Source organism: Erinaceus europaeus, chromosome 4 (assembly GCF_950295315.1).
Source record: "Erinaceus europaeus chromosome 4, mEriEur2.1, whole genome shotgun sequence".
Taxonomy (NCBI): Eukaryota; Metazoa; Chordata; class Mammalia; order Eulipotyphla; family Erinaceidae; genus Erinaceus; species Erinaceus europaeus.
In genome coordinates, this window is record NC_080165.1 from 122,476,313 (window position 1) to 122,489,008 (window position 12,696).

At 37.2% G+C, this 12,696-nt stretch overlaps 1 protein-coding gene across 1 annotated transcript in view; it reads right to left on the reverse strand.

The window, feature by feature from the left end:
* Positions 1-12,696, reverse strand: part of LAMA2 (laminin subunit alpha 2) — a 711,163-nt gene that overhangs the window by 190,183 nt on the left and 508,284 nt on the right. Inside the window, exons 31-32 of the mRNA XM_060190486.1 lie at positions 10,600-10,686; positions 6,956-7,149 (exon numbers count right to left, since the gene is read on the reverse strand). Coding sequence (XP_060046469.1) covers positions 6,956-7,149; positions 10,600-10,686 — 281 coding nt within the window. The remainder of the gene's footprint in view (positions 1-6,955; positions 7,150-10,599; positions 10,687-12,696) is intronic.

Consider the following 12,696-nt stretch of genomic DNA (forward strand, 5'->3'; position numbering starts at 1 on the left):
TCTCCTTCTCTATCTTCCCTCAAATTCTCTCTGACTCTATCCAATAATAAATAAAAATAAATTTTAAAAAAGAATTACTATAAAAAAAGAAACTGGACAAGAAAAATTTAGTTTTGTGCTTCATAGTATAAAACATTACAATTAAGTAGTCATTTCCTTACTCATTATCAAATTTCAGAAGGACAGATTTTTTAAAAATTTAATTTAGTTTTTTTACTTGCTAGGACAGAAAGAAATTGAGATGGGAGATAGAGAGGGAGAGAGAAAGATACCTACAGTACTTTTTACCACCCATGAAACATGCCCCCTGCAAGTAGAGGCAGAGAGCGTAAACCCAGGTAAATATGTGCTTACCCTCATATTTTTTAACTGCATACTTTTGAATGAGAGTTGAAAATGGAATTAGATTTGAGAGAAGAGAGAGTGTGATTTGGAGAATACAAGACTAATCAAGACTTACCAACAAGTGTTAGTAAAGAATGCATTATAAAATTGTCTTTAATTACTCCTACTAAAAGTTTTAAAGGGCAGATGAAAATCTGAGCACCCCAGTAGGATATTTTATCACTTTCATGGACACCTGGTGAATAAGACTTGATCATAGCTACCATCTAACCATCATGATTTTATATCTTATAGGGCATTATTCTAATAGTTAGCAGTAAAAATGTACATACTTATTGACATATGTATATATTTAAATTTTCATTTTTGTGCTAGCTATTTTGTCTTAATTTTCCTTATGGAATATGGGATCTAAGTCCATAAGAATCAAATGAAAACAACTAATTTATGTTGACTATATTGGTAAAAATGAGCTTGCTTTTAACTTATTGCACTGGAAATCAGCATAGAGTTTAGAAGGGCAAGCATTGGGCTCAGCTCAGGGTGTGGATATGGAGTAGCAAGTATCAAAAGATAATGGTCATGAACAAACAACAACAACAAAAACAAAAATCCAGGATCTCACAACATTGCAACCTAAACATCTGAAGAAATTCACAGAGCCACAGGTGTGTATAGACACATGTGGTAAGGACTGTAGGATAAATTTTCAAGACAAAAACAACTTGAACCAGGAGATGTTGACTGGTGCCATTTAGGTAGTTACATAGTGGACCAGAAAGGCTTGGAACCAAGATGGCAAGGAACCTATTAGGGAAAAAACCTGGTCAGAAACTAAAGCTGTGTGGCATTCCCAAAATGTAGCAGAGGGCTGCCAGAGGATAGAGTACAGTCTGAAATGAGGCAGCAAGACCCTATCTGTCTAAAATCCATCTAGTTTAATATGAAACAATTCCTGCCCCCCACTACCACAATGACATATAAGCAACACAGCCACACCACCATCTGCTGGCTGAATCATATAAACCACACTTAACCAAATTATGGGGGGGGGCACAAATATTCAAACTCACTAAGATTTGGAAAAAATGTTTAAATTTGAATTTAGAAAGTTTATTATGACATAATATACAGACACAAATTCATAATCTCAGGGATCTACTCACCAAAGAGCTAAAAAAAAGTACACAAAGAAAAAATCTAAGCAGAGCTACAGGATATGAAAGATACTTTGGATGGAATTAAGTCATGTGTAGGAGTCCTAGAAAATCATATAAATCAACTTGAGGAGAGAATATTAGGATAGAAGACAAAATCACCGCTATCTTGAGTGCAAAGCTGTTGGAGAGGAATCACTCATGAAAAATGAAGCAACATTCTGTGAAACAGCAGATTCCATCCCCAAAAATATGTGGGATAGTTACGGGAATATCTGAGGAAGAGAGAGGGAGAAAGTAGCACAGAAAAAAAAAAAAAAATCAAAGAAAGTATATCAAACAATTTTCCACAACTGAGCAACATTCAAAATACAGATATCCAGAAAACATCCATGTTCCTGAATCCACAATGGCCCACACCACATCACAGTAAAACTATGCAAAATAAGTACAGGGAAAAATATTACAAGTTGCTAGGGAATGGAAGAGTCTGGCATACAAAGGGAGAACCATCAGGCTTTCATTAGATTTCTCCTCACAAACCCTAGAGGCAAGTAGGTTGTGGAATGGAATGTTTTTAGTATCAAAAGATAAGAATTCTTGGAGTAGGGCACCAATGTAAAAATCTCTGGGTTGAGGGTGAGGGTGGATGTTCAGCTTCACTGGGGGTATGGGGTGGGACAGGATGGGATGGGATTGAACACAGTCTTGTGGTGGGAATGGTGTTTATGTACACTCCTATTAACATGTAGTCATATAAATCACTATTTAATTAATATGAGAGGGGAAATTTGATAGAATGTCTCAAAATTATTAAGTGCACAGACCATAGGCTGAGTCTTTGAAATGTTGACTCTCTCAAAAGCTTAGACCAGGGAGAACAGAAGCAAGACACAGCTATATACAAATAATGTCAAAGGATATAAATTAGGGTGATGTTGTGTATGATACAGCAAATCCTAACAAAGGGATTTTCAAAGTTAACCTGATTGCCAAATAATTTGATTACAGCAATAACTATATCCTTAAGACAGTGGGAACCTCCAGCTTCCTCTATAGAGCTTATATTTCCCCCAGTCCTGGAACCTGTAGGGTGGGGCTCACTTTCCTGTATGCTTCTCTCAATTCACAACTAATGCTATTGCATCTGCTGATCTCAACGTAATCAACACAATGAGTACCACCTCAGCAAGCCTCACTTCACACTGTGTCCAGAGACATCAGGTATGGAATGTCAACCCTTCCACCTCATTACTTGGGTGAGACCTTTCCTTTCATATGATACTCTAATTCTATTTCAGGTGGTTCATTTCCTAACAAAGTCCCCAAACCTAGATAAAGACCAGGTCCCATGAGATAGGGCAGATGTTCACATGTATCTATAAACTAGAGCAAAATATATACCTGAAAGCAAAAGTGCACAATAGTCTGCAGTGAATCAATAAATGAAGCAAGCAAGTAAAAAGACCTATAAAGACACTATAAAGTTCCTAATGAAATAGTTTCTACTTAGACTTAGATACCTTCCTCACCTATTTCCTATTACACTTACCTCACTCACTCCAGAGTTAACCTTATCAAAGTAAGGACTACAAAAGCTGAATAAGGGCAAGAGACTGGCGTACTTTAACAATGAGTCTTTAGTCACTATCAGGCCACCCCATCAGCTGAGGCCCGAGTCGGGGAGTCCTGAGATTCCCAAGCAGACATGATGGGCCTAGACCTCGAATAAACCCCTCTCTCTATTGTTACCTGTCATCTCTATCAGGAACAACAAAACAGACCCCTTTGTGGGCCCCCCATAGTACCTTGCTCTCAACATGGATCAAAAACGGTAGAGAATGTTCCATCCTCCGAAGGGAGGCTGGACAACATAATCTATCTTCCACCTAAGGCAGACGAGTTCTGAAATTGGGGCAGCTTGGAACATTCCTACTGATGACCATAGAATATGAGCTCAGATCTACAGGGATGCAGAGGTCACATAGGCTTCTAAACTGAATATGAGCCCCAGATTAGATCCAATCAATAGGGTTTACAGTCAACAATACTTATGCACCTTTCCCATATTTTGGAGCTACTCTCTTCCCTGATCTAGCTTTCTGGTAATTTTTCCAGCCATGACATCATCTCCCCAGACAAAAATTAGTATCTACCTCCATGTCACATTTCAGGCTCCAGCAAAAACAAACAAACAAACAAACAAACAAAAAACTAGTACAGTCATGGGCCCTTTAGAATATAACTAAAATAGGCCTACCAACTATCTACAAAATGGAGAAATCTTCATCTTCACTATTCCAGCCTTTAGGTTCATGATTAGTTAACAATTTGTTTGGCTTTATATGTGTACTCTTCTTCCAGCCACCAGGTTCCAGATGCTACTGTGATGCCAACCAGACTTCCCTGGGCAGAAGACCCCACCAATGTTTCCTGAAGCCCTGTTTCCCCAGAGCCCTGGCCCCCTAGGGAAAGAGAGAGACAGGCTGGGAGTATGGATCGACCTGCTAACACCCATGTTCAGCAGGGAAGCAATTACAGAAGCCAGACCTTCTACCTTCTGCACCCCATAATGTCCCTTGGTCCATACTCCCAAAGGGATAAAGAACAGGAACACTATCAAGGGATGGGAAAGGATAAGGAGCTCTAATGGTGGGAATTGTGTGGAATTGTACCCCTTTTATCCTATGGTTTTTGTCAGTGTCTCCTTTATATAAATAAAATTTAAAAAATAAGGATTGGCAGTCACAAATACACCATGCTGCCAAATTATCCTTCAAGTATGAAGAAGTCAAAAATCTTTCAAAGCCTACAGAAACAGAAGAAATTCATCACCACCAATCCTCCTTTGCAAGAAATACTGAAAGAAAATAGCCTGAGGAACTCCAGTTATAAATGTTGACCAGTGGTAGAACTGAAATTGAAGTAAGTAGCAGCAACAGAAGAAAGCAAATTTGTAGGAAAAGGGAGGGCAAAATGGACAATGACACAAACAATATTAGTGAGTCAAGGTCAATTATCAATGATATGTATATTAGACCAGAAACTCTAAAATCCCAGTCTTTGCCTCACCTTGAATGGAACCTGGAGGAAAAGCACTGGTTAGGATTAATCAGGAAGAGAGGAAAGAATATTGAATAACCTCACAAGTAGGTGGAACTTGTGAGACAAGGTCAGAAAGGAAAACCACAGGGTCCAACTTAGACTGGAGGTAGTTTACTGCACCAAAAGGAAGGAACTCTGAGAATGGAATGGAAGGGGGGATGAAAGAAAAAAGAAAAGTAGGGAGATATTCTCTAACAATTCTTATTTTAAGCATAATAAAATCTGAAGAGAAAACAATCCTGAAAGTTCTATGCCAATTACTAATATTTAAAAGCACTACTAAAAATATCATTTACAAAATGAAAATATTCACTATAAATATTTTATAAATGTATCATATTACTTTATAAAATAATTAAGAATGCTTCAAGAAAAGTATGTAGATATCAAAAAGAGACTTATACTTTAACATTTTCTTTTGAACAAGTAAACTCAGTATTACTTAATCCTCACGAAGAGTAAATTTTTCTGAACATAGCAACTGAACAGAATATCTAGTATAATAGCTGGAAATGAATTTTCCTCTGGGACAAAAATAATGAAAATGAACATTATGCAATTGGTAAAACCTTGTATCTGGAGAACTGATACTTTTATTAATATCGTAGGGGCTACCAGGAGATTTAAAATGCACAGATATGACATGGAAAAGAATCAAGTCTAATTTAAATGTATATAAAGTACTGATAATAAGACTAAGAATTTAGAGTTATAGTTGATGGGCAGAATTACAAATTCTTTAAATGTTGGGAAAATAATCTGAATATTTATAATTCACAGATTTTTTTTTTTTTTGCCTTCAGGGTTAGTGCTGGGACTCGGTGCCTACACTACAAATCCACTGCTCCTGGAGGACATTTTTCCCTAGTTGTTTATTGTCACTGTTATTATTATTGTTGTTGTTGCTATTGCTGTCGTTGTTGGATAGGATAGAGAGAAATTGAGAGAGATGGGGAGGACAGAGAAGGAGAGAGAAAGATAGACACCTGCAGACCTACTTTACCACTTGTGAGGTACCCCTCTGCAGGCGAGGTGCCAGGCCTTGAACAGGGATCCCTGAGCCAGTCCTTGCGCTTTGCACCATTTGCGCTTAACCCACTGTGCTACTGCCCTATCCCCCATAACTTACAGATTTTAATGTGCTATTATTTCATTTTGTGTGAGTTTTGGATAGTTAATAAATAAAATTAATAGCTTGTTCATTTCAGAATTTACACCAGTAGTAGGTATGTTTTATATAATGAAATACATGTATGATAATCCCCCTTCCTCTCAATTCCTGGCTGTCTTATCAAATAAATGCAGATAATAAAAATTAAAAAAAGAAAACATGTGTGCATATATATATATATATATATATGATTAAAATACATAGAAAAATGATTTAAAACTCTATGTTGCACCCCCTCCCAACAGTCAGCCTTTATTTTCTGACATCTTTTTAAAACTAGCCTTAACTTTAGAGGTAACTCCTCTTATAAAACTAGAACAAAAAATTCCAATTACAGTGCTATTACAATGTAGACACTTAAGACATTAAAGTTAGAAATGTAGGCATGTACAAATATATTCAAATAAATTAATATTTAAATTAAAGTTACAATATCTTGAATTACTACTTGCCCAAAAGAATTATGACTATGAATGTCTATTCCTTCAAGGAAAAGCATGCCATAAAATAAAAATCCCTTTTTAAATTTTACAAATAACCTGTTTTAGATTTATAGATGATCCAGGTTGATTTGACTATTGATATGCATTATCATCTCAATATAGCATGCTAAATATATAAACATTTTTTAATAAAAGTTTTTTTTTCTATTTGTTGTACATGTGAAGAAAACTATTTGATTTCATTGTCACTGCTTCTAGGTTCTGAAATTCTAAGAATGTTGTGAAGATATATGTCCTCCTTTTTCCCAGGAAGAGTTGGGAAAAGCCAGTGGTAATTCAAGGCTTAAAGTGAATGTCTAGCTGACTACAAATTCAGGCAGATTCTAAAAAATTTAATAAACTCAGATCTTTTAATCTGTCACAAAGGCAATGCCAACTTTAGCCAGAGCTACAAACTCAGAGACAGCCAAAATAAAATAAAATATGCTTCCAGCAGTTTTGTTAAAGTTTTTCCAGTGACTGACTAAAGTTTGCTGAGGATTTTCTCAGCTGTTCTTGGCGCAACAGAACAGAGACAAAATCAGCAGGCAGACAGCAGAAGGTGAACAGATAGTGGTAGAAAGAATGAATGATAGCACTATTGCCAATAAGAAAAAAAGAAGTCTGCCTCACTGGAAATGAGACAGATATGGAACCAAATTCCTTAGAACTTGTAGCTAGGTTAGTATACGTACAAATACACTCCATGCCCTCTCGTGCATGCCACTGCCTGCAGCCGTCACACTTCTGACCCGTGGCTCCAGGTCGGCACGTGCAGATCCCTGTGACAGGGTCACAGGGGACAGGAAGTGAGCCTTGGGGGTCACACTCACATTCTTGGCAGGAGCCTCCAGGGCTGCTTGGGCTACCAGTATAGCCAGGGGAACACCTAGATTTGAACAGTGACAAAGCAAAATAATCAGTAACAAGTCATACCCTAAGTTGTTGCTGCTGTTTTTGCTGGATGTGTGTGTTTGTGTATACTTTTGAATGAAATAAGACTGATGCCAGGAAGTCGGATGGTAGCATAGCAGGTTAAGCACATGTGTTGTGAAGCTCAAGGACCAGCATAAGGATCCGGGTTCCAGCCCCTGGCTCCCCACCTGCAAGGTAGTCACGTCACAAGCAGTGAGGCAGTGTTGCAGGTGTCTCTCTGTCTCCCTCCCTATCTCCCCTTTCCCTCCTGTCTCTATCCAATAAATAAAGATAATTAAATTAAAAAAATGAAAAGAAATTATTTCAGTGTACCCTTCTCGTAATTTTTGTGCACATATTATTATAGATGTCGGTAATTCTAATCCATAAATCAAACTATATTTTCAAACATTTTTTCATAAATTACTGAAGGCTATTCTACTAGTATACAGGGAAAATTTTAGTCATCAGCCTACTGGTGTTAACAAGAGTATAAAATGAATTTAGACTAATGATAAATACTGAAGTATACTGGTAGGAATTACAAATACATATCCATATGATGCATATATCTCCAAAAGAAGCAAAATATTTTTGGATTTTGTATTGTTTTAATTTATTTAGTTGATGCTAATTTCTGTTAGCATAAAAATTGTGAGTGGAAACACATACACACCCATATATACATATAGTATATTATGCTTAGTGTCACTGCAAACAGAATTATTTATAAATATGCTTTATATACTTACAGAAATGCATTTGCTTTAGAATGCATTTTTTTCTGGTTATTTCATTATTTACTAGTTACTGTTACTAATGCAATGATTGCTGCTTATATCAAAACAAACTTCCTAAGTGGGTGATATTAAGCTAAATATTGGAAAGTTTCACAATAAAAAAAATACTTATTTACTAACAAGAGAGAGAGAACCAGAGAATGCCTCTAACATATTCAGTGGTGTCACCAAACAAGCACGGGCCCTCACTTTTATTCTTACTCTCAACCTCTGTGTCATGTGCCCAAATATGAAATTCACAACTTAAAAAAACGGTTCCAAAATGAATCCAGCTGAAGAGTAGGTGAAGCGGGGCATGCAAAAGAAAGGATTTAAGCAATGACATGACACCAAATGATGTTTCACTCTTAGCCTAATTTCATAGGAAGCTCTGGGGTATAAATTATACCTTAACATTTATTCTACTTTGGGGTAAAGGATCTGGACTTTTACAGTACAATAGCAGTAGTGAATCACTGGATATAGAAGACTAGACATTTGGTGTATTCTTAGGTTTTATTGCTCCTTCTATGTGAGAGGAGGCTTCCAATAGATGCTGAATCAGGACACCACCAATATTATACATATGCTTTATCTTTACACTGTTACTATAAAGTAGATAAAACAAAGATACTGTAGTGTTTCAGATAAGAAAGACATAATCCAACTAAGTCAGTGGGTCTGAGCTATGTTCATGCACCTTCCTAAAAGCCGTTTTATCAGTGACGTTAAAATTATTATGTCTACTTAATGTTAAGCACTGATATTCATTTCTTCTACTTTTTTCCTTTTTGTGGATAGAGCTACAGTGTTAGACATGTGTGATTTCACCACTCTGAGCTCCTTTTTCATTAATATGGAGAGACGGTGTGAGACAAAGACTGACAAAGAAAAAGGGAGAAACATCACCACACCAGTATTTCCTCCAACCTTATATGTGGTGTTATGATTCAAAGCTTAGTAATGTGTCTGGAAAGGCATGCACTCTACCTGATCATCTATATCTGCAGACCCTTACCTTTATCCTCTATTATCATAGAGACAATACTCTAAAATGGTGGTGACACACTTAAACATACAGGATACTACTAATCTTATAAAAATATGAACCTCGGAGGTCGGACGGTGGCACAATGGGTTAACCGCATGTGGCGCAAAGTGCAAGGACCGGCGTAAGGATCCCGATTCGAGCCCTCGGCTCCCCATCTGCAGGGGAGTCGCTTCACAGGTGGTGAAGCAGGTCTGCAGGTGTCTGTCTTTCTCTCCCCCTCTTTGTCTTGCCCTCCTCTCTCCATTTCTCTCTGTCCTATCCAACAATGAACAACATCAGCAATGGCAATAATAATAGCCACAATGAGGCTACAACAAGGGCAACAAAAGGGGGAAAAATGGCCTACAAGAGGCAGTGGATTCATGGTGCAGGCACCGAGCCCAGCAATAACCCTGGAGGAAATAAAAATATGAACCTAGAAGATATTATAAGCTCTCTAAACAATCTTTTGAGAACTGTATTTCTTACTTTGTCATTTATATTACCTTTAGCAATCAAATTAATAGTTACATACATGCATGATCAGATTTTATAGGACATATGGCAAGAGAGAATCTTCAAATAACATGGTTTGGTATTTAAAAAGGAGGAATAAATAGCAGGCATCTTGTTATTTGAATTTTTTAGACTAAGAATTCTCAGTATCATTTTTTAAAATTGTTTTTAATTATTATATATAAGAAAGACACTTTTACACGAGGCTAAGAAGAAAGAGAGGAAAAGAGATAGAGATAGGGAGAAGGAGGAGGAGAAGGAGAAGGAGGAGGAGGAGGAGGAGGAGGAGGAGGAGAAGGAGAAGGAGAAGGAGAAGAAGCAGATGCCACACTACCACCAGAGCTGGTACCAGGGATCAGATGTGGAAGTCTGGTGCTTGGACAGTTGTGTCATATCCCCAGTTACTTTGCATCACTTATATTTTGGGTTATGTAGAAACTTGCTAGAGTAGTGTCTGATTTTCAAAAAAAAAAAAAAAAAGATGTCCACACAGTGATAACTAATATTTTTTAATAAATGAATTTTATTTTACTTATTGTTCAATGAGAGAGAGAGAGAAGAGAGAGAGAGACAGACCAGAGCTCTACTCAGCTCTGATTAGTGGTATGAGAGCTTGGAGCCTTAGGCATGAAAGTCTTTTTGCATAACTATTATGTTATCTTCCCCACATAGCTACTATTTTCTAAATGAATTAAAATAAGAATTATATAGGCCAGATTTTTTTATTGGTAACTATTTATGTCTGTGTAAATACACAGAGATACAAAAGGGAGACTATTGTGAAATAAATTAGAATCAGAAAGTTTAAAAACATGATTGAGAGGGATAGAGAATGGGAAAGCTATCAGGGGAGGGGGTGGGATATGGAGATTGGGTGGTGGGAATTGTGTGGAGTTGTACCCCTCCTACTCTATGGTTTTATTAATCCTTTCTTAAATAAAAATAAATAAATAAATAACTAAAATATGATTGAAATCAATGTTTTTGAGAATGTCTAAAGATGGAAAAATGTTATCAAAAGACTGTAACTACTAGATCACATAAAACTTCTCCTGGGAACCTATATTAGAAGTTCTTTGTATATTATAATGATTCATACCTTTCACAGTACTGGCCTTCATATCCCCGTGGGCAAGCTGTGCAGCGATAATCATCCAAGCCTTCCATGACACAAGAGGGACTAAAGCTGAATCAAAAAACAAACAAACAAAAGACACTACATATAAAACCTTTAACACATTGGTAGGGTCATCTTCCCAGGGAAGTTAGGTTGGCATCATGGTAGCATTTGGAACCAGGGATTGAAAAAGAATTAAGATATAAAGCAGAAGCAACGATTGCTACCTCAACATGCTTCACCTCAGAATGTATCCAGAGACTTCACGTGTGGAATGACAACCCTTCAGCTTCATTACTCGGGTGAGACCTTTCCTTTTATAGTACACTCTAATTTCATCTCAGGTAGTTCACTTTCTAACAAAGTCCCATAACCTAGATATACACCAGTTTCTGTGAGAGAGAGCTTATGTGCACACGTATCCATAAACTACTGCAAAATATATACCTGAAAGCAGGACTACACTAGAGTTCGCAGTGAGTACCTCCCTAACACTTCCTCTCCACTATTCCAAGCTTGGGATCCATGATTGCTCAACAAATTGTTTGGCTTCATATGTTAACTCTCTTTTCAATCACCAGGTTCCAGATGCCACCAGGATGCTGGCTAGGCTTCCCTGGATTGAAGACCCCACCAATGTGTCCTGGAGCTCAGCTTCCCCAGAGTCACACCCTACTAGGGAAAGAGAGAGGCAGACTGGGGGTATGGATCGACCAGTCAACGCCCATGTTCAGCGGGGAAGCAATTACAGAAGCCAGACCTTCTACCTTCTGCAACCCTCAACGACCCTGGGTCCATGCTCCCAGAGGGATAGAGAATGGGAAAGCTATCAGGGGAGGGGGTGGGTTATGGGGATTGGGTGTTGGGAATTGTGTGGAGTTGTACCCCTCCTACCTTATGCTTTTGTTCACTAATCCTTTCTTAAATAAAAAATTAAAAAAAAAAAGATATAAAGCAGAACAAAATGTTGGCTAATAATCATGAACCTAAAGGCAAGAATATTGCAGATGAGATTAGGGGTCTCCTTTTTGAAATAAAGCTAGTAGGTCTATTTTCCCTGCCTCCCCAGAACCGTGCCCCACTAGAGAATGAGAGAGACAGGCTGGGAATATGAATCCATCTGCTAACACCCATGTTCAATGGAGAAGCTAGACCTTTCACCTTTTGCACTCCATAATGATTCTGGGTCCATACTCTCAAGGGGATAAAGACTCGGAAAACTTTCAAGGGAGGAAATGGGATACAGAGTTCTGGTGGTGGGAATTGTGTATCCCTCTTATCTTATGCTCTTGTCAATATTTCCATTTTATAAATTTTTAAAAAATTCTTTAACTTACTTGTTTTGTAAATTGAATTAACTGTATCCATTAACTAGAAAATTGGAACTTACTTAAGTTTTTATCTATTATTTATTTGGATAGAGACACAAATTGAGGGAAGGAGGGGAGATAGAGAGAGTGAGAGAGAGAGAGACACCTGCAGTATTGCTTCATCACTCACGAAACTTCCCCTAGAGGGAAGTGAGAGGCTTGAACCCAGGTAGGTCCTTGCTCACTATAACATGTGTACTATACCAGCTGTACTACCACTCAACCTAGTACTTATTTTTAGGTACTTAATGCTATATTTATGTTATGTAAGTCCTATCAAAAGTAAAGCAGCTTATGTAAATATTACCAATAACAGCTAAGGAATGAATAAGATTAATTTTAGATGGACTGAGAATGCAACACTCCAAACATGTTAAAAGATTGATAATTGATAATAATATAGCAACCATGTAAATATTAAACATGCAGTAAAAGTGTCATACATTTTTTTGCAAATCAAAAGTAAACATGATTAGAATTCATGCACATGTGATTGACAGTAGAATTACAACCACTGAACATGTTCAAGGTGGAAAAAATAAGGGAAAAACCTGCTTTCTGAAAACTCAGCCCAAATTTCTACTAGGATCTCAACACATGAAGTGTGAATAAATGTTTCAATTAGAGAAAGAGTGCCTTTCTAATTCTACAGGGGATTTTCAAAATACATTTTACTGCAAACACAAATTAATGTAATTTTGTGCAAAAA